The sequence below is a fragment of the Drosophila gunungcola genome (genome assembly GCF_025200985.1).
Source record: "Drosophila gunungcola strain Sukarami chromosome 2R unlocalized genomic scaffold, Dgunungcola_SK_2 000004F, whole genome shotgun sequence".
NCBI lineage: Eukaryota > Metazoa > Arthropoda > Insecta > Diptera > Drosophilidae > Drosophila > Drosophila gunungcola.
The window spans coordinates 4384812-4412715 of record NW_026453167.1 but is presented as its reverse complement, the minus strand read 5'-3'; the positions used below and the strand labels follow the sequence as shown (position 1 = coordinate 4412715).

Sequence of the window (27904 nt, the reverse complement as noted above, 5' to 3'; positions counted from 1 at the left end):
GCCAAGTTTCCCTCTCAGCCAACGTTGCCAGATGTTCTGTAGCCGTTAAAGCAACAATACCCGCAAAGTTGGTATATTTTTGTATCTTTTGGTTATATTGTGCGATTTATGGCCCCACTAAAACCGACTCCAGCTGTGCGGATCAAAAAATTATAATCAGAATCAGTATTATAAACGCACATTATTCCCCAAGCCAAGCGATCGAAATCAAAAGATAAACCACTGCATTTAGGCTACTCAACAAGGAAACAAAGAAAAGTAAATTCCCAGCGGAAAAAGCTAAAAGAAAACTATTGCGGCGAGGTTTTACTTACCCATTGGTAAGTAAATATAATTGGTAAGAAGTGCATAAATTAGCCAATTGTTACCTTTGAAGTACTTTTAATATCACAATTAAGTGGTGGCCAGCAGACTTGTTGCTTTTTTCTGTTGCCATATCGCTGCTGGCATTTATTGATTTTGTTTCTGCGTTGTTATCAACAACCTGCTCCGCCCACTTCGACCGCCCGCCCCCCACCGAAATGTATATTTATATTTACCAATCAAACAATTGGCTTTCCAAGATAGCTTATCAGTCAGTAGCCCGCGAATCATGCTAATTTGTTTATACCAATTTACTCATCTGATCCCATCAGTCAGCGCTAATCCGTAATTGGATGGAGATATCCATGGATATCAGATGCTAATTGACCAAGACGTTACTACCAAAAAAAAAAAACAAAACAAATATATAACGCCTCAAATCGAACGTGTTAAGTAGTGATTTACGCCTCGAATAATGCCGCACCCACTCAACCAAACAAAATCAATAAATGCAGCTCCTGACCGCCCACTTATCCACCCACTTTTCCTTTTATCCATTTCAGCTGCAATGATATCGTGAATTCGCAGACCTATCAATTTTGAGATTTGAATAAACTCATTATCACTTCCCCGAAAAGCAGAAGCCAAAAACGTCGCAAAAATGAAACCGAAAAGCTGGCGGCATAAGCGTAAATAGTTATTTGCAAATAGAAAACCCAAGGAGAAAGACATTACCTTTTGAGAGCCGGAAAAATTTAAGCATAATCCGTTTGGCAAACGTTCGAAAATCAAACGGAAAATCATGCTGGGTCGCACCCAAAAACTGCTGCTGGGCATATCCATACTGATACTAGTCGATGTGGTTTGGGTTTCCTCCAGCGAGTTGACTAAGGTAAGGATTTTTTTATATATCTATATAGATTAAGGCAATCGGCTTGACTTTCTTTAATTTCTATTCTAGTTTCTGTACAATGAGGCCAACTTTGAAAAGCCCTTCTTCTGCACTTACTTCAAAACCTCCATGTTCAGCATTTATCTGCTAGTCATTGGCATCCTGGCGCCTTGGAAGGAGTCCTGCGAGCGTCAAAATGGAAACTATGCTGTAAGAAAGGAAATAGTTTTATAATAGACCCTACTAAATTTTAGTTTCCTCCACTAGATGATGGAGCAGAATGCTGATGACGAGAACTACTACTCCAATCAGGCTGTTTTGGTAGGCCAAAACAGTATGAATTAGCTTCAGAATATTGTATAATCTGTTATTGTACTTATCCAGGGAGACCCAACCTACGTGCCCATCAGATCGCCTCACCAGGGAGCCCCAGCTCCTGGCAATGGCACCTCCAATTCGCTGTCCGGCACCGAAAGCGATGACTCCAGTGTGCGGAGTGTGCGCTTCAGTAAGATGGCTGAGGTCAGGGAGATGTCCGCCCATGAGGCCACCGATGCCTTGATGGCCCGGCTCTCGTATGCGGCCAGTTTGAGGATTAGGCGGCAGAAGACCCACCACAAGACGGCCAAGACGGCGCTACTCTTCTGCCTGCTCTGGTTCGTGGCCAACTACTTCTTTCAGTTGGCCCTGGAAATGGACGAGACGGCCATGATAACGCTGGTGAGCTCAACGTCGTCGTTCTTCACTATCTGCCTGGCGGCTGTGTTTCCCTCGGCAACGGGCGATAAGCTTACCATCACCAAGGTGATTGCCGTGGCCATGAACATTGGCGGCGTGGTGGCCATCACCATCAACGATCTCCACGACACGAAGATGACGCGAGGCGTCCTTTTGGCCCTATTCAGTGCGTTCTTCTATGCCGCCTATCTGGTTTTCGTGAAGCGAAAAAGCGATACGGAGGAAAAGGTCGATATACCTTTGTTTTTCGGTGAGCCAACTCGTTTAATTTCATGGTGATATCATGGCTTATTTATTGGCCTGCTTACAGGTTTCGTTGGTCTCTGGAATCTCCTGCTATTGTGGCCCATATTCTTTATTCTGCACTTCACCAAGATCGAGACCTTTGAGCTGCCCAGTCAGGGTCAGTTTGCCCTGCTGTTCCTGAACGGTTTGATTGGCACTGTGCTGGCCGAGGCGCTGTGGCTCTGGGGCTGTTTTCTCACCTCCTCGCTGATTGGCACACTGGCCATGTCGCTGCAGATTCCGCTGGCCATCATGTTCGATGTCCTGCTCAAGAACAAGCCCTACTCCCCGATGTTCTACATGGGTTCACTGCCCATTTTCTTGGCCCTCATACTCGTATCGCTGCTGATGCGAAACGACGATTCCGATCCGCTAATGAAGCTGTTCAGGATTGTGTATAGAAAACTCTGCCGTTGCCATAAGCCAAGTATTGTGAGGTGAGTCTTTTATTCTGCCAAAATGAACTGCTTTTGAACAGGATAATTTCCCATGTAGGGTCAACGATGACGAGCAGCAGGAGTCGCTGATTAGCAACAGCGATTAAGCGCCGATGGTCGGAGGCTTTTTTGTAAAAATCGCGCTTCACACACACTTTGAATGTTGCTCATTGCAATGCAATCTAAAAACTTGGCTGTTCACGAGTTCGTTTCGAATCGTTCTTTAATCTATAGGGACAAGTCCTGCACAATTCCCACTCTGCCCCGATTTGCGTTTCTCATTTGTGCATTTTCCGTTGGATATTACTGTGTTGCGATCTTACGTACAACTATTTATTATAACCTTACAAGTGTATTCTCTGTAAATAGCTTTAGCCACCCACGAATACCGTTTATCTATGTGATAGCCTACAAACGTTTTGCTGAAGTCCACCTATAATTTATTGTATTTTCTCGGTACTCACGCTGCGCTTAGCTGTATAATTGTTGACTTCTCAATACAAGATGGATATAAGGAGACACATACACATATTGATAACTAATAACAATAAATAAAACTTGTCTACCGTAAGCTTAAAAAAGGGATTGTGTGAAACTCTGCCTAAAGCAAATACACATAGAAAACAGCATGAGTTGAGCAAAAGTTTCCCTTGATTTGAGTTTATCTTTCTATAATTCATAGGTTCTTAATCAGACGTTTTGTTTATGAGCATAATCTGATTCTGATTCATATATGAATCAGCTCAGGCTAAGTCAATCTTCCACTCATGCTGAACTTTAATGTACACAATTTAAATGTAAATAAGTAAAAAAAATAGAATTTTCTTTAAGTATTCCGCTTTGCATCAAACTATAATTTATATATTTTAATTTGTTTACGAATAATAGTAGTTTAAATGTATTTTAAAATATTGTCTAGGTTCTATAACTAAAACTTTCTTTGCTCAAAATCTTCAAAAGTATAACTTCTTTTATTGGCAACCAAAACTATATTCAAATTATTTTATAATTGTTAATGCTCTGGTCCTGAAAGTTGGAGTATACTTTAGATCATGACTGATATGTTAATTTTAAACTAGTTACTTTAAAAACTTTTTTTAATTATTCCGCCTTGCAACAAATTTGAATTTATATTATTGAATTTGTTTACAAATAATAATTCTTTACTCAAAGTCACTAAAAGAATAACTAGTTTTGTTAATGACTAAAGTTTATTCTATTGACTTTATAAAAACTAAAGGTTTTGGTTTTCAAAGTTCGACTATACTTTAAACATGACTGATATGTTTATTTTTAACTTATTTTATTACCTTTATTGGCCCATTAAAAGACATAAATTCAATTTGATTTCTTTTAACTCGCTCACTTTTCATTTAATTTTCATCCTAGACGCTTAAAATATATATTTACAATAGCTGGGCACTTAATCTCTACCGCTTAACAAGGTATGTAGTACTCAATAAGATCACACAAGTTCATTTCTGTACTGAAAGCGCACACAAACTGGCATCTGTGTGGCCCAGAGTGGCACGGCGAATGCTTCAGGTCCATATCCCGGCGACTCCGTGTCTCCGGCGGATCACACAGCAGTTGGCGGAGGAGCAGGTGGCCCGCAGCCACCAGAGCTAGGCGGAGTTTGTGCGGCTCTCGAGGTGGAGGGCTCCACGGGTTCCATCGCAATGACAGTGGCTCCTCCGGCGGCAGCCGCCGCCTGAGGATCAGTCTCTGAGTACGGAGGAGCGGGCAGTGCCGCAATCCCAATGGGAGCGGGCACTTCGCCAAGGGGCGACTGTGGCGTCCCCGCTGCCGCCGCCGTGGGCGTGGTCAGGTTGCACATGCGCATCACCTCGTCGTAGCTGGGCAAGTCCTTCTCGTCCTTCTCCAGCTGGTCGCGGATGCGGTTGGCCTCCACGCTGCCGGGCTCAATGAAGAATATGTCGCCATAGCGGTTGCCGGAGGGCTCATCCGGCACGTTGAACGCATTGCCCTGGCGGTCTGCAAGAAAGCGAAGGAAAAAAGGTGAGTATACGGGGAAAACAGAGAATTTATGAAATTAGAATAGTTTTTTTTAAAACCCAATGTATATAATCAATACCATTTTAACCAAAAATGACTTAATTTAAAAAAAAACTCTGAAAACTTAATTCCTTACATTAGGAATAATTGCCTTAAATAAAACGTATAATAAAATAATCAATCATAATAAAAAAATTAAAGGTCGCGTTAAGGTCGAGATCATCCTTCTGGAAACTAAAATGATTATACAAAATCAAGCGGAAAAAACTGACACTCCACAGATAATCCATAACGTATTAAAAAGAAATCAAGATCTAAAACCAATTTATAGAATTTTAAATCATTTTAGAAATTTAAAATAGTTTTCTTTTTTAAAAATACAAACATATACTCGTACATAATTTGCAAAAATGTAGATTGAGGTTCACAATCATTCATACATTGATTTGATGTACATTTCATCACTTTATCACAGTTGCTTAAAATAACACAAATATTAGTTAAGACACTCGGAATTTCTTGCTGATAAGGCCCATTTAATGACCGATTTCGGTGATTTTATTCCCAATGTTTTACATTTTATATATACACAGTACCAGCTTCTAATTGGCGACGATTGCGAGTCCGCGAGTCGTGCATACGCTTGGCCAGCTATCGAATGCAAATCGAATAGATAAATCAGTTATGGGGCATTATAATTGTGCTGGCAGAAGGTCTGCCTTCTGCCTAGGGATAATTACGTATATCAGCTGGGCCACTACGAATGTGGCAAACACAAAGCCCAGAGCCACGCTCAGATTAGCAGTTATACCCATTCCGCGATCCTCGAAGACTGAGTGCTAAATAGTAATCGCCTCCAGTACAACCGATTAGATAGGCTACCTCTACGCTACCTCTATGCCTGCCCACTTTTGGCACACGTTACCAATTCCGATGTCGTATCGCTGACGATTCCGACTCCGATTCCGACTCCGATTCCGAGTTCGAGTTCGATTTCGAATCCGATTCCCATTCCCGCGACTCTGCTGACGTCGACATCGTGGCTGACAGATCTTGGCCAGAGTTTGGCTCTCCACGCGTATGTAGTAGCAGGCCAGGGGTATGAGGCAGAAGAAAAGGAAGACCAGGGCCATGTAGATGGCCACATGCAGTCCGATGCTACTACCCCAGTCCATCGTGGGCTCAGATCCGTGCATTGTAAGGTAGAAACTCAGAACGACGCGACGAACAGCCACCAACTACGTTTCCTGGGGGCCCTAGTATTGGCCATAGTTTGCCGTTTGGCACGCAATTGATTAGTCGCTTGCGATTAGATTGTCCGCCATGTTTGGCTGGCCATATAGCCCATAAACGTTGCTCTGCTCCATTTATCAGATATACACACAATATATACGAGGGCCCATGCCCATTCAAAAGGCAGTGCAACTTACACAGCTCAAATCGGGAGTTTCGACGTCTGGCGCAGCAAAATTTCAAAATCCAGATGACAGCAAATTGGAGGGCTGCATAGGCCACAAAGCCAATGAGCAGCAGTACGAAAAAAGTGACCAGGGGACTCGCATCCATTGTGCATCGAGCTCTCCAGCAGACTGACCCCCAAAAAACTGATTTGCAATATCTGCAAGGCATTTGGCCAAAGAGACCCTTATCGCGAAAGTCCGCAAAACAAACACTCCAGGGTTTATGGATTTATAGGAGCACTTGATCATCACCCACTCACCCGCCCACTCACACACACTCGTCCACAGCATATCAGTTGCTCACAATATCAGTTCATCAACGGGATTGATAGATTGATATGCCTGCTCATTAATATTAATACATATTCGGTACATACCAATGCCAACCATGCGACGTTCTCGTTGACGTTGTCGTCGACGTCGTCGTCTCACTGGATCCTGAAATCCCCTAGTATCGCCACCACAGCATTTGTTCAAACAAACCCATAGTATGAACTTGGAGGGAAAATCGGGGGTAGTCAGTGATCGGAAGGGTATGCAAGCCTATGCCCCTCGCTTAAAGTCTTTAGATTATTATAATTTTCAAAAAGAAAAAATATTTAAAGAGTACAAAAAGAATTCCTTCTAGACTAACTATTAAAAAATATTCTAATAAATATAGGCAAAGAAAAAACTGATTGATTTAGTGCATAAAAAAGAATTCCTTCAAAAAGAACTCATTTTTTCTATAGGCAAAGAAAGTAAAATTTACGTTTGAAAAAAAAGCTTTAATCCGATTGATTTAGGACATTAAAAGTTTTAAATCATTATTCGTCAAAGAATCAACAACAATAACAACATTCCTATTTTTAAGAAATTACTTATTTCCTCATTTTAGATAACTTTCGTTGGCAAATATAGTTGATAAGTAAGTTAAGCAATGAAAAACAAGCGATTAAGCGAGGGAGAGTTGAAGGATAAGGCCAAAAAAGATACCTGCAGGGCGAAATAGACCATGGGCATGATCAGGAAGAAGATGAAGAACAATCCCACATAGAAGAGAAAGAAATCCATTGCGATAAACCTGCGTCAACGCCAAATGCACAATCGAATCACTTGAGGGGCGACTTTAAACTGAGAACTCTCCGGAGCTAAATTCCAACTAATCTTATCTGGGCCAAGGCAACCAAGTGTCTGTGTATATATATGGTATATACCCTCCGATAGCCGCCCAAAATAAGTCGAAATAACTTTGTTTTGGGTGCAGAAAAAACCTACCATGTCTTTGCCTGCGAATCCTGGAATTCCTGGCCTCGAAGCACACCCAAATGCAGAATCTCAGGCAGCAAAAGGTGACCGCGCAGGAGATGAAGGCCAGAAAGAAGAAAACCAGGTAGGGCGGTACGTTCGACATTTTGGGATCGGTATTGGGATCGGTATCGGTATCGGTATTAGTATCGGAAAAGGCGGGTTATCCACGTGGATATGGGAGCACCGGCGGCATTGTGTATTCACTCCGTGAAGAGGCCTCAGGCCAACTGTCATATCATAACGCGCGGCTGGCTTTTGGCCAAGACTTATCGGCGACTGGTGAAAAGTTAGGGTGGGACAAGTGGGAAAAAGAGGGGGCGGCGTGAACAGGTGTGTCAAGGGCCATGTGATAAGCGCTTGGCGAACAAAGTCCGATAAGATAGGCTACCTCTGTCTCCCTCTGGCGTTCAATTAGAATAGAAATGGTATATCTGTGTGCCAGCCGTAAATGTATCTGTATCTGACAGATATGCGCATAATTGCGCTTTGAATAATGCCAGACGAGCACGTGACTTGCAAAAGTCTGCGAAACTAATTAACCAAGGATTATTATAAAATCAATATAATAATAAAATGTATTTAAAAATAATTCACAAAGCCATTTCATTATCAAGCATTATAAATTCATAAATGCTATGTGGCCCATTCCTCTTAAAATTAATAACACAAAATAATTTCAATTTAAATTAACTTTTCTCTCAGTGCTATAACTTGTATGATTATCAAATAATATGGAAGAAACCAGATAAGATAAGAAATATTTACATTAGGAATTATTTACTTTGAAATCAAATATTTTTACCTGTAGATTGTTGATTTTAGAACATTTATTTGAATTTATTTTAATGCGGAATTTCAGGAAACAATAATTATTATTGTTAATATTATGAATTTTTTAATATTTAATATTCTTTATATTTTCCACAGAAAAACAAAATAAAATAATAATATTACGTATACGTAACTTTAAGGCGTATGCGTAATCAGCTTGAAAGCAGTTTCTTTAAATTATTATTATTATTAAATTATTTAATTTCCAGAAAACTTAGTTTTCTTGGTTGCTTAGATTCTTTTAAAAGAGCAAAATTTTGTTGTAGGTTTATTGTAAAGACTCAATTGTAAAACCATCAAAATCAAATGCTAGCCAAGCGTGGAAGCGCGAACACAACACAATTTTTAATTCATTCAAAGCGATTAATTTGTGGCCAGACAAAAGAACATATTTTTGAAGGCCGGAAGAACCTTTTCACCGCGAATGCGACTGCCACAAATTAAAAGTTGACCACCTGAGCTGGCTCACCTGCTGTCCAGCTGAGTCGACTACTCAATCCCGGCGACGAGGGGCAGGAGGAAACGAATCTGCTCAGGGGCGGGCTAACCGGCGATCTTCGGCGCCGCTTCTGGGCCACACATCTCTGGAATTATCTGTCGGTTTCACTCCCGTTGGGTGTTTTTTTTTTTTTTGTATACATATTTTTGGCCCATAACTCACACTGACAGAAAAGTAGAAAATCAACACGAAGAAGAGCAGCAGGACACTGAACTCACTCCAACGGAACTGGTCACCCATTTTACGGAACAGAGACACTTAGCTACAACATTGCCGACCTGCGTCCGCTCATCTGAATAAGTTAATTTTACTGCCGACCATTTGGAGACCAACCAACCAACCAACCATTCAACCATTTGACCAATCGATAAGCACAGCGAAGAACGAAAAATAGATAGCCTTATCGGGAAACGCTTGTGACTCATGGCTGCTCACCTGTGTTCAAGCTAACTCCTGACGGATCGATTCTATAGCTCTGAACCACGCGTCCTGGTTGTCGGCTCGAAGGACCACTCTGACTGGCGGTGTTCTGACTGGGAACCTTCTGCCGGGCACAAAGACAACAAGCCTAAAAGGTCAATAGTAGATCAACCAATATCCAGAGTTTTTCAAGCCAAATCTTATTACAACTTACTCGCATCAGAATCAATATGATCGAGATTATGAGAAACCAGCCGATCATCATGAAAGCGTAATAGACCATGATTAAATTGATTTAATCAAATTAAATGAAAACCGGAAGTCTGATACAGAATACACAATTTTTCCACCGTTCGCCGTGCACAAGAAACCTTGTTGAAATGGCAAAGGCAACGCCAGTCATCGCTAACAGCCTAATCACCAAACAAAACCAAATCGAACACACTCCTTATCAAAAGATGGACAATTTTGCGATTAAAACTTGGCACATACACGCACATTCGACACAATCGGCATAATGGATCGTGCTCGAAAATTTACGCACCTGGGGATACGCCCTCATCGATATAGCTCTCGGTATTATTGTTATCCTCGGAGTTTATGTTTTTCCTGCTTTTGTAGCACAGCTGTTGGAGCAAAGATCATGATTAACATCCTAAAGTACCTTTCAAAATCAGGAATATAACTCTTGATTAAATTGGTTGAGTTCTTGAATTGTACACCGTAAAAAGATATAAGAAATGCTGATAATACATGAAACATTTAACTTTCTTTAAGGTTAAATGAACTGAAAATGGTAAAGCTTTGTTAGGAACCTATTTTAAGTAGTCTAATCTCTAAGTCCATTGTTTGGTATCGTTGATCGGAAAATGGGACTTACGCACCTGGAGACACACCTTCCCCGTGACTTTCATTACTGGAATTTCCACATTTTAAAAGTTTTTTGCTATTAGTGCACAACTATAAAGCAGAAAATTGTTTTAAATTAAAAAAAACTATCTATTAAATCAGGAACATACCTCATGATTGAAGACTTTTTAGTTAACGAGTTAATATAAACTTTATTTGTCATTAAAGTATGCTAGAGGGTTTTCAATAACTTATTCCTCTCTTTTTTAAGGGTTCTCAACTAATTATTTTTCTCAATTCTTACAACAAAGATTGCTTGATGTTTGATTGATATCTAGCTCTACTCTTCCCACTTTTTAAGGGAAAGGCCATCGCCATCAAGAATATATTCCTGATTTTAGAAGTGACAACTCACAACGAACATCAGGAAAACTAATAGAGCTATGTAGAAAATGTCGATCGCATCCATCATTTAAGAGCACCGCACCGAGTAAAGTCTGCGATGGATTATTTTAGACTGGCGGTAATTGGCGAGCAACGACGTAGAATGCCATTCAAGTTGTTGGCTCATATCATAGCATTTTACTTATTGCTATAAGGCAGTTAACCCCCCATCGAAGAACATTCACTATCTTATCGGAGCAGAGCTTTCGCAGCTTTTTTTGCAAAGTGATAGGAGCACTGGAACCTGGATCTTACCCTCCATGGCCACTCGCAACATCATCTCGTGGCGCAAGAGGCGGGCATACACCCGCATGTTCCACTCATCGATCTTCAACTTGATAAACAGATAGCACTCCTTGGGAGGGTGTTATAATGTGAAATATTTTTATCAAGGAAGTGGGAGTGGGTGAAACCTACCCGAGCGACAAGCGATACGACGATCAGCAAGATAAAGCCAAAGAACCAGATTTCCGCATACATTCGATTCTAATAAACACTTTTTGATTTTCACTTTTCTAGTTTCTCACATTATAATTTGGATGATTTGACTAATGGAAGTGGAGTTACTTTATACAGTCTTGGGTTGAGCAAACTCACCAGTTTCCGTCGTGTATTGCAGACAGCACACGCACTTCCACTTGTGATTGGGACAGATATAGGACTTGAGGAGAAGTCAATTAACCACAGATCGGTGGAAGGATAAGGCCAAAACTCACCCTGATCAGAATGAGGAATATCAGAATAAAGGACAGGAAGTAGTAGCCCTCAACGAAATCCATTTTGAACCGATTCTGGGAGATGTGGAATGACAAATGAGCAGCCACCCACGGGATAAGGAAAACAAGCCCCTGGCCAAACTGTGATATAGCTCTTACGATAAACAGAGATAAAGTCGGCGTTGCATCAACCAGATAAGCAAATCAGAGCTAATTATAGCCAGAGGCAAAAAAGCAGGCATGTGCGACCAGTTACGTTTCAATTATCAACTACTATGACTCGCTAATCCTATTTGTGTACTTTACTAGCCCGGCTCACCATTACGTGTGTCGATGGTCCTCTCCGTTCTGGCCCTGTAATCCCTCATTTGGCCAGCTCTCTTGGCCTTGTGGTATGCATTCGAAATGAACTAATTGGAGAGGGAGGGGAATAAAATCCTGTATTGCCTTCTTCCGGATCAAAGTTCGCCATTAGCTACTTACGACTATTAATATTATGGTGACTAGTAGCACCACGGAAAAGGAACTCAATCCGGCGCCCATGGCTTTATCAATCCGTTTGGGACAAATGCCTTGTGACAACTGACTAGCCATCGAAAGCTGTCGATTTCGGAACCCCCTCTATTTCGATTGCCCATTATCCATATCTTATCACCGTATTACCTTTTTTTTCGTAATTACTCTTACCTCCGTTTGGATGCCTTCTGGCCGACGAAATTGCTACCTGTTGGGTAAATACATGTAATAGTTGTCTTGTTTAAACCAAAATTACAACTAACCTTGATGAAAATGCAGGCTGCTGCGATCAACAAGAGCATGACAATGTAAAAAGCTTCGGACATTTCGGTCTTCTATGTCCCAAAATTGATGAGTGCGAATTGCCAACTGAAAGCGTGTTCTCCAAATCGCAGACGTATGGAGCAATCGAACGCGAAAATTCCCTGATGTCCACATACTTTAATCGCTCTACGCTAACTGCCGATTATAACTTATCGGTCAAAATTAGATAGAGTAAACCGAACCTGGAATACCCTACAGAACATATTCAATTTTAGTTGTAGTTAGAAAATAAAATAAAATGTATGTTAGATAATGTAAATGTAAGTATGTCTACAAGGTTTCAAAATAATTTAAGAAAATATATTTAAATTTTAAAAGTCAATTTTGGGCTTAAAAGGAAAGAGACAGGTAAAAAAAACTTAAAAAAATATATATACAACTCAAAATCAGTAAAAAATCACCAAGTCACCTGTTTAAAATTAAAACATACCAATAAAGGGTAAGTCATTTTTCTAGGAATCGGAAGGCAGATTAAGGTTCAGTGAGTCCTATTCAGTGAGCCTCTCATAAAACGGAAATTCCTTCTTTTCGAACAGCAAATGTCTACCCTTGATAAAAATACCTTGAACAAGAGTATAATCAAAGGTATTATTTACTTACAAACTGGAAGCTAGATAACAAGAGTGGTGAAATAGGTCTGTTGTTCAGAACTCTTCCACTAACCGTGCAAAATCGGAACTCTCCCACCTCACTAGTAATTGAAATGCCGAACTCTCCCAGCTGAAAAACAAAGTCATGATCTTTTTGTATGGTACCCTTGCATTGTACTCGAATGGTCATCGCACAGCAATTTCAAATTTCAAGTTCACAGTGGCAACAAGACCAAGAAAAACAAAACAAGAAAAACCCAACTGCGACTGACCCATTTAATAAATCTGAGGCAATTAAAGTGAACCGCTCGGGTAATTATAGGGCGGTCGGAGCCGAAAACAAACAGACTTTGCTGAATTGTGATAATTAATAGTTGGCCTGGGAGTGTCCGTCCGTAGATCTTGCCTTCGGACCTCTAACTGCACCCAACACAATGAAAATTGTAACAAAAATTGCGAATTTATTCGTGTTGTCTTTTTTTGGTTTTTTTTTTCTTGTTTTTTTTTTTCTCGCGTCCCCACTTCAAGTCTTTTATTGTTACAAATCGGCAACGGAACGAGCGAGTTTACGTAAAGATACAAAAATGTTTCGATGCCTTGAACTGAAATTAATGAGCCCGCTAGCCCCGAATCAACCCGAATCCATTTCCATTCCCATTCCCAAACCCATACCCATGCCCAGCCTCCCAAGTCCAAGTCCAATTCCGAGTCCAAGTCAGCATTTCTTTTGTGGCGTTCCATGGGCCCGCTAATGCAGCCAGCCATGCCCAATTGGTTGGTCCGTGGCGGAGGAGCTCATCCATCTGTCCATCAAGTCCATCCGTCCATAGAGTCCACCATCGCCATCAACATCAGGTGGCTGCTCCATGGGCACGCTTCATGCTTCAAGTGCGCCACAATTGGACAAAAGCGGATTTGGCTTGCTTGGTTTTGGCTGTTAGCTGTTAGCTCTTGGGTTTTTATCGTGTCCATTTCCATTTTCTTTGTTGCCACTTGATGGCTGAGGTTGGCGTGGATTGGCAATTTGTTGGCGGAGGCATTGCAATTGATTTCAATTGAATTACGCACATACATTTGGGCACTCGAAAAGCCAAATGTGTTCATTTCGGATCTGTCATTGCGGCTTGATTAATTTATTTCATGATCTGCAAGGAGTATTTAAGTTCGCAATGCCACCAGACTTTGTTTACAAATTGTGATTTGACTAAAACAATAATTATATTATACTTAAAGCATTTTTTTATACCTTTTTTAATGTTTTGTGAAATAACAAAAAAGGTTTTTAGTTATAAAAACTAACATTCTACTTGTCATACGGTCTATATTTTACATTTTTCATTTTTTAAACAATTGCTGCTTAAATGTTAAAAAAATATATTTTAAATACTACATTTTTGTTCAAAAGTTTTATTCAACTTTAGTTTTATTTCTTATTTAAGATCGAATTCACCATAAAGTTGTCATTAACCTTTAGCGTGTGCCTTGGCCATTTTTAAGTAGTTTAGAAACTGACTTAAATTCACTTTCGATTTCTACTTCCTTCCGCTCTAATCTCCCACTTTTTTGTTTGCTTATGGGCTGTGAGAATGGACAGAAATTTGCATTTCTTTGGGCCCCAGGGCACGCCCCCTCAATGTCAAGTTCACAGTCACTTCCGCACCGAAAACGGAAAATGCAGCGAGCTTGTGAGTTTGAATTAACACGTAACTTCCACTGATCTGATCCGATCTGATCTTGATAGCCCACGAAAAACAATCAACAATCCAGCCGAAAAAACTTACAAATCATCTGGCGGACAAGTTCCGGCTTTGGAGTTCGTCTAATACTTGCCCATTGTTGACTTGGCGTAAACGATGGTCATAACTTTTATGACGCTGTGAATGTGAATTAATCTCAACGGTTTTCGCAGCCGACTGCCCGCTATTGTGGGTGTGTGATTGCTGGCTGATGCTGGCGGGTGATGTCAGTTGTTTGGGTCTTTAATCATCTATTAAATAACTTTAAGCGCGGGGCTAATGTGAACCAATTATCTCCCAAATGTTCCAGGGGGAATAAATTTAAAAGATTAAACACTAAGTCGAGGGAAAGTTACTCTATAGAAAGCGTCATATAAAATATTATAAAAAAAAACTAGCACATATTAAAAAATAACTCAGTTCAACAAAATTCATTCTTTGAGTTTCAACTTCAAATTTTAAAAACTTGTTGTTTAAATTGTTTATTTAATATTATAAGTCTAGGAATATACTTACTGCTATTATGTATTGCTTCTGTTAAGACTTGCATTATAAAATGAAATTTATATTTGGATAATATTGGTTACTAACACAACAATGGTCTATCCTATTTTAAATACCTTATTTTAGTTTTAATTGCTTATTTAATATTGGCAGTGTAATAATATAAATATAAATAAATAAATATAATATTTAAATTGTTTAATTAAATTGAAGTCGAAAAATATACGTTCTTCTGTTAAGACTTGCATTATAAAATTACATTTATATATTGATAATAAACTTATTTGGTTAATAACACAAAAATGTTCTATTATATTTTAGTTTAGTATTAGAAGTGTAATAATATATATTTTTTAAATTTCAGAAAGTTATTCTACTATTAAATTCATTTTAAAACACCTTTATTACCTTAAGTAAGTACAAAAAGTGTTAAATTATATTTTAAAATAAAGATATTAAACTTAACTGATTAATTTCTTGTATTTGGCATAGCTAACTTTAAACCTTTAAACACATATAACTTTATTAAGAGCCCCAATAAAACCACTTGAAATGTATGAGCCAAATTACTCAATCTATTCGTGTGTGAATTTAACGAACTGCTAATCTAAAACAGATCCCGGCTCGAAGTCATTAATGGAGTGCTTAAACAACGCCCAGAGAACTTCGAGGCGCGTTCGATGTAATTAATTTCAATTCGCCACTCTTTCGGCGCGGCCTAGAACTTCAAGAGTGACGTGTCTATTAGAACGCTAATGGATCCGCCGTTTCTGAGCCAAGATTTACTTTCGCTTTTCCATCGCGATACAGCGCGCAATTCTTGAGAAATCCCCTATTGAGAGATTGAGATTGAGATTGAAATCGGCATGAGGGGAAAACCGAGTGACATAACTCAAAACTTACGCACTCGCATCTCAGATGGAAAATATGTGGAGCATTAAGCATTAGGGCTAATTAGTTAATAAACAAAAGAGTGGACCATGGACACATGCGAAATGTTTCCTCACAATTTTATTGTCTTTCTTTTTTTTTATTATTTAAGTTTTTTTCTTTTTTTTGGTGGCAAAGTCAGCTGCAAACTGTTCAACTGGCCAATTCTCAATTGCAGCAGTAAAATCGCTGCACTGAAACACATTATGTTTGAGTGTTTCGGTAAATTTAAGAGCTGCAATAAAGCTAAAAATAAAAGAAAAGCTTAAAACTATGCATTTTTATTTTTCTTCCTATTTGATTAGGGGCACTCGAATGGAGCCACAAAATCTGGCCAAGCTGACAAAAGCGCATTAGTAATTTGTAATAGGCAGGGGCTAATTTCAAAGACATATAATATTTTGGCCAGATCTTGCCCAAGTCCGATTTCAGTTTTACAATATTTTTTCCAGTTTTGTTGTGGCTGCAATGTCTATAATTTCCCCCATTGAACCTGACCGTCGTGGTCGTCGTTGTTGTCGTTTTTTGCATTGTTACTACCAAACTACGATGGTATTGTATGGCCGTAGTAGCTGCTGATGGGGCAGCAAACACAGTTATGATTATGAGAGGCATTGTGACAATCAACTTCCTCGAAACGTGCCGCTTTGGAATGGCTTTGGCATGGAATGGCTCGGAATGGACTTGGACTTTGCATAATGGCCAGCAGTTGGCCAGCAGTTGGCCAGCTCAGTTAGCCAGTTAGTTCGTGTAATGAATTTTTACCCGTGTTATTAGGGGACAATCGCTGCTGGCAGGGAGTCAGCGACATTGCAGATACAGGTGCATTTGGGTGTACCTTTTGTTTTTCGGTGTTTGGGCAAGCCTACATACAGAGAAAAAAATATGTTTTGAAATTCAAGAAAAAACATTTTAAGGTGGAGCAGCAGTTTCTCGGTGTTTTGGCAAGACTTTTAAATAAAATACATTTTGAAATTAAAGAAAATTCTGTTAAAGTAAAAGATATGTTTGAAAACATCAAAACTACACGATATTTAATCTTTTTGTCCAAAATTTTAGGTACTAATTATAACCTGATTGATGTGATGAAAATGTCAAATATAACTCGTCTTTTACCAAAACTTCTAATATTTTTATCAACATATTTGGGCAAAACTATGTAGTTTAGTTTACAAATCCATAAGGGATATATTTTATTAAACTCTTAGTATAATTTTGATTAGAATTATAGCTTACTCACATTAAAAAAGAAAGTACTATAAGGTCGTACCTAAAGTTTTGCAGATATAGAGCTAAAGGTTTCATTCATTTAAAAATAGCTCCCTAAAATAAACTAGCAAGGTTGAAAATATTCTTTTGGCATTATCAAAAATAATCATGAATAACCCAGCCAAAAAAATAAAATAAAACAGCATACAATCAATCATCATGTAAAATCAATTATTTCCAAGCCATTGAAACTTATGTTTTTCTGTGTGTGCAAGTGGATTTTCCCTTTTGCGCTGACTAATCCGGCAAAAGATTTATTAATTATGCCTTATAATTGAGGCACCCGCCTGGGAATGATTTTGATTAGCTCCAACCTGCAATTATTCCTCGAGTCGTGAAGCTGTTTGGGATTTGCTGATTTGCTGACAGCAGCAAGTTTGCCTGATTTGTTTGTCGGGCTTGGTGGAAATATGTAATGTGGATGGGGATGGAGAAAAAAACTGAAAAGAAAATCCAGCAAATTATGTGAACTTGTTATATCACCTGCCTGAAAATCGCAGGCTTCAAACACTTTAGTTTTTTTTGTTTTTTTTTTTTATTCGAACGGTGGCAATCATAACAGCAAGCTGGCTGCACTTTCTTTGCGTTACGCTTCTTTGCATGCATTGCCAAATCGTTTATATATATATATATATAGCCACGCCAGATATCTGCGGCTATATGCAAGCGGTCAGTGTCCAGACATTGAACGGCATGGAATTGAATTGCTTGAGGAGAGATACAGATGCGAATTGAGATGCAGATGCAGATGCAGATACAGATACAGATGCAGATGCAGATACAGATGCATTTTGAGCTGCAAGTGCGGCACAGAAACGCAAAAGTTCAACAGTCGGAGGCGTTAGTAGACCTCCCTTCCCCCCCTTTAGTAGGCGTCTGCAGTATTGTAAATTAATTCATATTAGCCAAACAAATGCAGGCATGTGTGCGCCGAGTGTGTCGGTGAGTAGCTTTTAGCATTTCATTCGGCGGATGAGATGAGTTGCCGCACAGGTTTTGTTTCTGTTTGCTGTTAGCTGTTAGCTGTTTGCTGTTTCTGTTTTTTGTTTTCTGTTTCTGCGGTCTGAAGTTCGCTTGTGGGATCATCGCTAGTGCAGTTGCAGTCGCAGTCGCAGTCACAGCCTCGTTGAAGAAACCGGCGCAAATGATTTTTATTTCTTTTTTATATGCTTCTGCTTCTGCTTCTGCCGCTGTCGCCTTTGCCGCTGCAACTGATTGTTGTTATTGTATTGAAAATAGCAAACATGCAAAATGCGCAGCGAAGGCTGAGAAAATCAACAGCGAAAATGTTAATTACACTATATCTGAGCGGCTTCTATCTGGCCACTTCGACGGCCACTTACGACTATCTGATCTGATGGATGCAAATGTGTGGCAGGCATTTTCATTTTCGAAACCCCAAACAGTTACAGATCTTTCGATATACATCTGAATGCATGAGTAATGTCAATTCATTTATGACTAATGGGCAAGCCTAAAGCCAAATCCCTGTCGGCGGGACACAGAAAAGGTTTTTCTTTTACAAATTTGCTAATGTTTTCTATCAATAAAGTCTTAGACAAATATTCCCACATGATATTGTGGATTTTCTAGGTTTTGGTATTTAATCTAAAATTAAATTGGCATAAATACAGTTACAAAACCCTCTTAGCAGATTCAGTAATAATATAAAAAACAAACTATGTTAAAGCATGTATTTGTAGTGAAAACACTTTAAAATATTCTTACTAAATTAGTTCATCTGGAAAGGTCTCTATAAAATAGTTTGTTAATATTAAAAGAATTATTTTTGTATTTAATAAAACTTAAATTGTATAGACCTTTTTTTTCAAAACTTAATATGTGATTAATTTCTAAAAATGTATTTTCTTAAAGAATTGAAAACATCGTAATTTTTTTTGTTACATAAATATTACTTTATAAACACTAAAAAACATGACATTAAATTGCTACCTGTTCTTATCAATTTTCAAGAGGTTTTTCTTGTTGTGCAGATCAAAAGACTTAAGAAACGAACTTGGCGGCAGTGAGGAAAACTCCACTCAACTTGCAAAGGTATCTTTGAGTGGCACTGAGACAGCGAAAGAGAAATAGAGAAACGAAGAGCTCAGGCTCGTAGAGAGAAAACCCAGGCCCGAGACATTGAGAAGCACAGAGAAGGGGCCGTTCTCTCGGCCAATCCTCTCAATGGGCGGACTCGGCTTCGGCTCAGTGTGGACTTTTTGGTATAAAACATAAACAAGCCAAAGAAAGTCATTCATTTTGTTGTTCGAGCCAGACGAGTGAACCGTTAGCAGCAGCAGCACTTAGCAGTTAGCAGCTAGCAGTTAGAAGAAGCGAAGCCAAGCTGCCCAGTGCAACGAAGTGATTAATAAATTACCAAGAAACAAACAGTGATCAGTGCAGTGTGTGATCCGGAGCCAAGACTATTTGGATTATTTGGATACCGTCAGGCGATCGCCCCCAGAATGCAGTAAGTGCCCAAAGCCAGACTATGAATCATAGTCCCAACCTGGATCTGAATCTGAGTCTGAACCTGGACTTGGCCTGCCTCGCGGCCACAAATTCGTGCTGCAGTCGCCGCAACCAGTAATTAACATTTTCGGTATTGTCTCGGTCTCCGCCGGGGTTCTCTCGGCCCAATTTTCTGGCCCGCTTGGCAACCACAAAATATTCTTTTGGGCGATTTCAAAACCCAGCGACATACGTAACTCACAGAGAAACACAAAACCCCAACTGACTTTTCCTTCTATATCTTTCTGTTGGTTTTCTGACTCTGTCTCTGTGTGTGTGTGTTTTTTTTTTTTTGGCGTGGGAGTTTTCGCTTTTGTTTGCCGACAGTTCATTGAGGCAGCTGACTTGAACCCAGGGGATACTTGTACTTATTTATATGAGTTGCTGCACAGAGAGAAGTTGGGATGTCTTTTCTAAGAGGTTTTTCATAGCTACTAAAGTAAAAATGTAGATTTAGATCGTGATACCTATAAAAACTGACATATAACTATAATTATTATCCAGTAGATCTTTATGATGAAGTCATGTTGAATTTAACTACCTTAAATAATAATCAAGTTATTTTGATCTTGATACCTATAAAAACTGTTATATAAATCTAATTATTCTCCATTAGATTTTTATGATAAAATCATGGTCAATTTAAACTACTTTAAATATTAAAAAAAAAAAAAACATATATTCGACCTGAAAAATATTGGTTCAAGTAACATTTTTATATTCTTTGGAATTGGCTTTTAATTGCTTTGCAATTTGGTGGAAAATCTGTCGATGCCATATATAGTCTGAATTTTACTTTTGTTTAGTAGTAAATTTTTAATCAAATGCTTTTTGAAGGTAAATCTTGGAGGAACTTACCAAGTTGAAGAGCATTCTATCCTACATCGACTCTATTTTAGTTCAAAATTGAAAGAGAACGAGATCTGTGGTGAATAATAAACTTACAAATTTATTAATAATTGTGCCTATCCGGACAACTTAATTTCATATTGTTTTTCAATTTCATTTTAAACAATCAATCATCATACTAGACTTTTCGTTCCTGTGCAGATTAGGCAATCTGTGATCTTATATGCAGTAATTTATGTTTGCTTTATGGCCATCGAGTGGCCGAGAGTAGATCAATCGATTAGGACTCCAAATGGTCACGCCTGCTGGACACGGGGAGATCCAATCTCCGTGACAGATTGCATCACAAAGCTGGTCCTTTCTAAAAGTCAAGTCGTGTGGATTACTCATGCTCTGGGCATTATATAAGTGACTGCGAATATGAGTGGTAATTGTATCAAATGCACGCACTGCGACGCATGTGGCGTATACGCAATATTTCAACGTTTGGAATTACAGCGACGCACAGAAATGCGCAATTGCCCAAGCGTGCCTCCTAAAAAGCCACGCCCACCGCCCACCGCCCGCCCGGCTGTAATTGTTTTCGATTTGTGGTCACTTTATCGATGGGGTGTGTTTTTTTGGGGAGCAATTAATAAATTGCCATCGAACATCGAATTGATTTCTTTCACTTTTGCCTTGGCTCGTTGGATTTCGCCCGTCATCGACGCCAAGCAAATAAACACACCCACTTCAGAGTGGGCCCCCACCAAAGTGAAGGTCACAGATTTGTGAAAATTACCACGGCATAACATGAGATAATAAAAGACAAAAAGAGAAAAACGGTGGAACATAAAATCCATTGCCAAGCAATTATGCCGCCACATTATCCAGATGCCCGAAATCAGACAAACGTAAATTTCCAGTACATTAAAAAGCAAAACCGTCTTACTGCACGCACATTAACGCCGCTTAATTTGTAACAAACAAAATAAACTGCCAGAGAAACAGTAAAAAAAAAATGGAAAATGGAAAAAAAAAACGAAATTAAGGCAGTGCAATGTAGTTTATTTGGTTGGGCTTTCATGTTTCACACAGTTTAATGGCATCGGGAGTTGTGTTAACGAGCTTGTGTTTAATTAAGCACTCGAATCAAGCAGCAACAGTTACAAGTGAAAACAAAAGACTTGGGCAACAAACTCGAGCAGATTACATGCTAAAGAGCCGCCGAAATGAAAATGGAAATGGGAATGAACATGAAAATTGAAATGGCTGAAAAACAGCGGGCAGTCGCGGCTATTTTGTGGCGCTAAGTGCACTCGCCTCTTAATTCTCAGCCTACTCCCCTGTGTTATACAAGAAATTTGCACTTTCGTTGGCCAAGCACCAGTAAGTACACTTATCAAAATGCAGCTGTTGCCTGCACAAATGTCGTAATACATATCCCAAGACCGGCGCTTATGTCACCCCAAAAATGCCCGCCTAACGTGACGCACACCCAACATTTAAGGAAATCAAAATCAAATATAGTCCGAGCGTTCCATACGCAAGAAAACCCGGTGGCACACAGAAAAATCCACTGCGACTTGAATACTTGAATGTATAACGAAACCGACGGCATCGCCTGTCTTGTGGTTTCCAGAAAAGTGGGTGAGCGGAGGGTACACTTGTAAAAAAAAGGAGTAGTCATGCTATTTAATTAAAATATGATATTTCATATATAATGAAGTATAAAATCAAAATTAAATTGTATGATTTTATTATTAAATATTTGAATTACTGTGGAATATGCAGTATTTTAAGTTTAATATGGTTTTAAATATATATATGAAATATTGTTGTGGCACAATCAATTTTAAAAATGTAATATTTCCATATTTAAAATAACTAAAAGTAGTCTGGCTGTTAAATTCAAATAATGATATTTTATATTTTAATTCAATTCATATGAAATGTTTAAGATATAAAATTAATTCTTCAAAATTTAATTTTCTATATTTAAAATAACTTAAACAAATTAAAATCATATTTATATGAAATGTTGTAGATATAAAATCAATTCTTCAAAATTGAATAATTCCTTATTTAATAAACCTTATTTTAATAACCAAACACAACCAAAATAATTTAATTTTAGTTTTTTTTTTTTAAAGTGTAAAAGTCTAAATCTGGGGAATGGGGCAAAAACCATCAGCATCAACATCAACGCATCGCCTCTACTCTGTGCTATGCTATGCTATGCTATGTGCTATATATGCATGATGTAACTGCGGTGCGATAACGTCTGCATCTGGACCAAAAGCAGAGACAGATCCCGAGACATGCAACTGCAACTGCAACCAATTCCCCATTTATGGCAGACAGACTGGCTATTGCGACTGCGACTGTGACTGCGAAAGACTGCTGTGTGTGTGCCGCAAGTGGAGCACTCCAGGCTGCTTTGGTGGAATGTGTGTTGTATGATAGATATTTGCATGGGCTGCCAGGGGGAGCAATTCCTTGGGGCAGATTCCACCGGATTCCCATGGAGATTGCGCAAAAGGTTCGCTGACAGTGACAATGCAACTGGCAACAGTGGCACTCTCAGCCAGCTCTTAAAGTTCAAAGGTCCCCCCAAGTTGCAACTTGCAACTTGCAACTTGCAACTTGCAGCTGCCAAGCGACAGGCTGACAAATTGCCAGCTGGAAAAATTCGATACTTGCATAAGACGCTCTCCAGATTTATTGGCCTGGCCCAAATCCATGAAAATCCGCCGTGGACCCGGGTTCAAAGTCACTCGCACAGCCGGACACTCAACTGGAGCGACTGCCAATCGGCGTGAAAAGTAAAAGTCCGGCTTGACTTTTGCTTTTGCTTTGGCTCTGGCTCTGGCTCTGGCTCTGTTGCTTTCATTACAGCTCACATATTTCACCTTGCCCAACAATTTGCGACTCTTACTCGGGCTTTGACGTTATGGCCCCAATTAGATGCTGGCACGTAACGTTGGTTAATTGGACTGGCCAGCACCGGATCGGTTTCCAGGCCAGGAATTCCCCCCCACCCGTCAGGGTTTAGATATATGTATTATGCGTATGAACAGCAGTTGACATTCAGCCAAGTCGAGTGAGCGAGTGAGCGAGTGGGTCTCCGTCTCGGGTAAATGGCGTTCAAATTGAACCCGCCGCAGGCTGAGCATCTTCATCATGCTGACTGCTGGTGGGGTACATGAACTATGGGATCGGGGTCTCAGGGCAGGGGGTAGAAACCACTTGAAGATTACTTTTATAAGATAATGTTACTAGATGAAGAAGGAATTATTTAAACAATATTGATTATAATATTTTAGAAACTTCTCTATATAAATTGGAACTTCTCAAATCAATCAAATAGATTACATTTAAGGTTTAGGAGATACATCCTTTGATTAAATCTATAGTTTTGGAGAATCTATTTAGGTATCACCTATCCTAAACCTATGCTTTAAAATCTAATTTACGAACAGAGTATCATTTTTAATAATAATTATTTTCCAACGTATAGTGTTAGCAAAAGCCAAAATCAAATGCGAAAGTTATTTATAAACATTGCTTTTAAATGTGGACTAGTTAGCATATCCTACCTACATTTTCCAAATCAAAAATAGTGGATCACTTGTGTTCTAATCTTTTGGGGTGACTTGCTCAAGCGTATGCCATGATCAGTGATTCCCAGAGCCCAGCTTTCCTTGCCTTCGCAGTAGCAGTTGCATCTCCATCTCCATCTCCATCTCCAACTGCAACTCCACCTCCCAGCCCCAAACTCCAAGCTCCAAACTCCAAACTCCATGGCCCGTTTCGATCTTGGGGGACTGGGACTTGCAGTTGCCGTGTTTGCCTTATAACAAGTTTTCTGCCCTGGCTGGCTGGCTGGCTGGTCTGGTCTGGTCTGGTCTGGCCTCTTGCATAACTGGTCGCTGGGCTGCCGATGCCAATGACGATCCGATGATGCTGCCTTCTTTTGCTGCAATTTGGCGGCATCTTCGCGAAAAGGTTCGCAGAAATATTTTCCCGCGTTTTTGCTGGTTGCTTGATTGTTGCTGGTTGCCACAGAGTTTCCCATATCATAAAGCAGGCTGACTCATCCGACTGATGGCCATTACTTCCATTGCAGCATGCCGTCGACGACAGTGCTCCTAGTCCTGGCTGTGGCCGCAGTTCTGTGGTCCAGCTGCGCGGAAGGAGCCGCCACCGGAGCGCCCTCGGCCACGGCCACCACCGCCAAGCCCAAGGGATTTGAGGCAAGATCGCTGGATGTGAACGCCAGCGGCGGCGAGGAGGAGCTGGACGACTTCGAGACCCAGGCCCAGACCCATCTGGCCTATCGCCAGCAGCCGCAGCAGCAGCAGCAGCGCCAGATCTATGAGTACAGTGAGGAGGATCAGGAGGAGGCACCGCGCCAGGTGTACGCCAACCGGAATGCCAAGCAGCAGAGCAATTATTTGAAGATCCAGGGCCAGCTGAAGAAGCCGCTGAGCGAGGAGAGCGAGGAGGAGGAGGAGGAGGTGGAGGAGCCCGATCGTCTGTCCACTCTGCTCAGCAAGTCATCCTTCAGCTGCACGGACAGGAACTCCGGGTGGGTGCCCAAGTCTGAAAGTATTTGGTTAACAATTTCTCAAAATAAACATCAATTGCAGATACTATGCCGACGAATCGCTGAGCTGCGAAGTGTTCCACTACTGCCAGGAGAGCCAGAAGCACTCGTGGATCTGCCCCGAGGGCTTCACCTTCCACCAGATCCATCTGATCTGCATGCCGCCCTCGCACGACAACATCTGCAAGCAGTCCTCCAAGTACCACATTGTGAACGACTACCTGTACAAGCCCATCAATCTGCAGGAGCACCAGAGCAAGCCCAATGTGACGCTGCGCTACTCGGAGCGCTACTTCCCGGAGAACTACTACGAGCACGAGCGTTACGACGACGAGGAGGAGGAGGAGCTGCCCGCCGCCCCAAGGCCACGCATCCAGCAGCAGCAACAGCAGCAACACCATCACCAACAACAGCAACAGCCCCAGCAGCAGCAACATCGCCAAGTGGTGGCCTACCAGCAGCCGCAGGTTAGGGTACAATATCAACAGCCCCAGCAGCACCAGCAGCAGGCCCAGCCGCAGGCACAAGTGGTGACGCAGATCCGCCACCAGCCGCAGCCGCAGCCTCAGCCCACAACACTGGCCTACCGGAAGCCGCTGCCGGCGACCACAGTGCAGCCGCAATTGCAGTTGCATCAGCTGCACCAGCCACAGTTGCAGCTGCATCAGCAAAGGCCACAGACATTGGCGCCGACCGTGACGCCAGCGCCGTACCGCTTCTTCACCGCCGCTCCCCAGCTGCAGCACTTGCAGCAGCAACATCATCAGCAGCAGCAGCAGCAGCAGGTCTTCCGCACGCCCGAGGAGATCAACATCTCGCTGCAGCAGCGCCGACCGCAGGTGTTCATTGCCACAACGCCAAGGTATTACGAGGACGAGTACCTCTACGAGCGGAGGAAGTGAGGCAGTGCGGCAGTGAGGCAGTGCGGAGGATGGCCCAGTGGAGGAGTGAGCAGAAAAACAGTCTTGTCGTTCCCTCGGATCCTCTCACCTCTCGTGTACATTCCCATTCCCCATCTAAGTAGCTTTAAGCGCTCTCGCCCCAGCTCTCTGTGTCAGGCCCGTAAATCCTTGCGCGAGTTTCGTGTACCTATTTGTAATATTTAATGTCCTGCTAGAAGAATCCGCCTTCTAACTCAATTCGTTAATAAAGGAAGCCACATTAAGTTAGCCGCTCACTGTATGTCTATCTCCATGAACTGATCCGCGTTGGACAGATGCACCGCCTGGCTGTGGGTGTCCTCCTCCACCACGTAGTTGGGTCCAATGATGCAGTTCTTCAGCACGGAGCCGCTCTTGACCACCGCCCGATGGCCAATGATGCAGTTGTCGATGTTGCAGCCCTCCTCCACGATGGCATTGGACATGATGATCGAGTTGGCCACAATGTTCTTGGGATTGATGATGCAGTTGGGTCCGAAGACGCTGAAGTTAAGTGAGGTCTTCTCGGACAGCTTGGCATTGTCGGCAGCAATGATCTCCTTGGTTTGAGTGGATTTCACCAGGGCTCCCGGCGAGATTAGTGGATGCTTTTCGCCACACAGCTCGTTCCAGATGCTGGCCAACTTGCGATTGATGGCCAAGAAGCTGAGTGTGTTGTTTACCCGCACGCCAATCGCTTCTTTGGGCGCCTGGATGCCATAGCAGCGCACCACGTCGCCATGATAGGGAACTTGGGACAGAGATTGGTTGAACAGCGAGGTCTGTGTGATCTTCTGGTCCAGAATGGAGTGCGGCACGTACTGCAGATGGGAGTAATTTTGGGAGTTAGCAAAGAAATACCCACAGAGCTTATGCCTTACTCACATGCAAAACATTATCCTCATTCTTGGTGACCACGCCCACGTCCGAGGTTGTGTCCTGCACAGCTTTGGGCGGTCGTTTGGAGTGCTGCTTCTTGATTAAGTGCGGCAGGAACTCTCCCTTAAATGTGGATATGTTCTCCTTCTGCAAAGATCGCTTGTTAGATTAATATTTCTCCTGGCTGCACACCCTATCTCACCCTTCGTAGGTAATCGATGACCCACTTCTTCAGCACATAGACATGGGCATCCACCAGGCGACTGTACACATCCAATCTGCCCCGGTTCTTGAGCAGATGCCGCTGGATATTGAGAGTTTCCTCGCAGTCACTGGCGGCGGACACAAAGGCCAATCGCTGGGTGGCCGCATGGATGCCTATGACATCTCGTTCCGGCTTGTGCTTGCTCTTGGGACCGGGCATCACCACATCCGACTCGAAGCCGCTGGGGAAGAGGAGCAGCGCCAAAGAGGCGTCATGTTCCCGGAATTTGTTGATCAGCGGATACAGGTTGACATTGCTGACCAGGTCGCAGCTTACAACCAGAAAGTCCGACTTGATCTTGTCGTATATGTAGCGCAGACTGTCCGCAGTTCCAAAGTCACTGTCACCGGGAATCGTTGCATAGTCCAATTTCAGCTTAAGGGGTGTATTCTCCAGTGCCGATTGTATCTCCAGTTTCTCCTGCTCCAGAACCACCACAATGACCTCTATAGAAGACAATATTACAATTTAAACCAAGCTTTTCACTTATGACAACCAGAATTACCTGAAAAGTTGTGTTGTTGCAGCAGATTTAGTGGATACCAAATCAGGGGATACGGGCCCACAGGCAGCAGGCATTTGGGGGCATCCCCCAGCACTTCGGGCAGGCGGGTGCCACGCCCCGCGGCAAAAACTACAGCCTGGAACTCGGAATTGGTCATTTCCACACACAAAAATTATAAAAGTCGGCTAAAAAGCGTGCAAATACAAAAAAGCCACGCAAACAGCTGATCGAATGCAAGGGGCCACTACTGCTTGCGCTGCCCAACACTGTTTCCAATTGGACATATGTTCGCTGTCATGTGACTGCGTCATTGTTTTTGTTGCTTTTGCCGTTGT

General features: G+C 41.3%; 4 protein-coding genes across 17 annotated transcripts; 2 read left to right on the top strand and 2 right to left on the bottom strand.

The window, feature by feature from the left end:
* Positions 1 to 111: 111 nt before the first annotated feature.
* On the top strand, positions 112 to 3226 carry LOC128254182 (solute carrier family 35 member F5). 2 transcript variants are annotated; one of them, XM_052983060.1, is made up of 7 exons: positions 112 to 320; positions 867 to 1195; positions 1265 to 1405; positions 1463 to 1516; positions 1580 to 2183; positions 2244 to 2655; positions 2714 to 3226. In XM_052983060.1, exons 2-7 carry the CDS (start codon positions 1106 to 1108, stop codon positions 2760 to 2762), a joined length of 1350 nt encoding a protein of 449 aa, XP_052839020.1. In that variant the 5' UTR covers positions 112 to 320; positions 867 to 1105; the 3' UTR covers positions 2763 to 3226. The 2 variants fall into 2 exon arrangements, with proteins under 2 accessions (XP_052839020.1, XP_052839019.1); XM_052983059.1 differs by having other exon boundaries at positions 112 to 337.
* Positions 3227 to 3997: 771 nt separating this feature from the next.
* Positions 3998 to 12089, bottom strand: LOC128254191 (formin-B). Of its 13 annotated transcripts, none has more exons than XM_052983082.1 (3): positions 11960 to 12089; positions 11868 to 11904; positions 3998 to 4650 (listed from the first exon to the last, which is right to left on the bottom strand). In XM_052983082.1, the coding sequence occupies exons 1-3, from the start codon at positions 12020 to 12022 to the stop codon at positions 4235 to 4237; spliced, it is 516 nt and encodes a 171-aa protein (XP_052839042.1). In that variant the 5' UTR covers positions 12023 to 12089; the 3' UTR covers positions 3998 to 4234. The 13 variants fall into 13 exon arrangements, with proteins under 13 accessions (XP_052839042.1, XP_052839030.1, XP_052839041.1 ...); XM_052983070.1 differs by lacking the exons at positions 11868 to 11904; positions 11960 to 12089 and adding exons at positions 11500 to 11590; positions 11664 to 11802; XM_052983081.1 differs by lacking the exons at positions 11868 to 11904; positions 11960 to 12089 and adding exons at positions 11062 to 11125; positions 11181 to 11447.
* A 7209-nt stretch (positions 12090 to 19298) lies between these two features.
* LOC128254183 (putative mediator of RNA polymerase II transcription subunit 12) lies at positions 19299 to 26169 on the top strand. The gene is made up of 3 exons (XM_052983061.1): positions 19299 to 19522; positions 24521 to 24982; positions 25044 to 26169. Exons 1-3 carry the CDS (start codon positions 19518 to 19520, stop codon positions 25900 to 25902), a joined length of 1326 nt encoding a protein of 441 aa, XP_052839021.1. The 5' UTR covers positions 19299 to 19517; the 3' UTR covers positions 25903 to 26169.
* LOC128254180 (translation initiation factor eIF-2B subunit gamma) lies at positions 26080 to 27820 on the bottom strand. The gene is made up of 4 exons (XM_052983056.1): positions 27570 to 27820; positions 27002 to 27510; positions 26806 to 26946; positions 26080 to 26741 (listed from the first exon to the last, which is right to left on the bottom strand). Exons 1-4 carry the CDS (start codon positions 27724 to 27726, stop codon positions 26175 to 26177), a joined length of 1374 nt encoding a protein of 457 aa, XP_052839016.1. The 5' UTR covers positions 27727 to 27820; the 3' UTR covers positions 26080 to 26174.
* Between the last annotated feature and the right edge of the window lie 84 nt (positions 27821 to 27904).

Excerpts from the sequence above, each read along its gene's own strand:
- LOC128254183 (XM_052983061.1), top strand. Across the intron at positions 24,983-25,043 it reads TGCACGGACAGGAACTCCGG|ATACTATGCCGACGAATCGC; the intron begins GTGGGTGCCCAA and ends CATCAATTGCAG.
- LOC128254182 (XM_052983060.1), top strand. The coding sequence starts at position 1,106 with ATGCTGGGTCGCACCCAAAAACTGCTGCTGGGCATATCCATACTGATA. Across the intron at positions 1,196-1,264 it reads CCTCCAGCGAGTTGACTAAG|TTTCTGTACAATGAGGCCAA; the intron begins GTAAGGATTTTT and ends TTTCTATTCTAG. Across the intron at positions 2,184-2,243 it reads CGATATACCTTTGTTTTTCG|GTTTCGTTGGTCTCTGGAAT; the intron begins GTGAGCCAACTC and ends GCCTGCTTACAG.
- LOC128254191 (XM_052983069.1), bottom strand. The coding sequence starts at position 5,867 with ATGCACGGATCTGAGCCCACGATGGACTGGGGTAGTAGCATCGGACTG. Across the intron at positions 4,651-5,596 it reads GCGATACGACATCGGAATTG|ACCGCCAGGGCAATGCGTTC; the intron begins GTAACGTGTGCC and ends GCTTTCTTGCAG.
- LOC128254180 (XM_052983056.1), bottom strand. The coding sequence starts at position 27,726 with ATGACCAATTCCGAGTTCCAGGCTGTAGTTTTTGCCGCGGGGCGTGGC. Across the intron at positions 27,511-27,569 it reads GCAACAACACAACTTTTCAG|AGGTCATTGTGGTGGTTCTG; the intron begins GTAATTCTGGTT and ends TGTCTTCTATAG. Across the intron at positions 26,947-27,001 it reads TCATCGATTACCTACGAAGG|AAGGAGAACATATCCACATT; the intron begins GTGAGATAGGGT and ends CGATCTTTGCAG.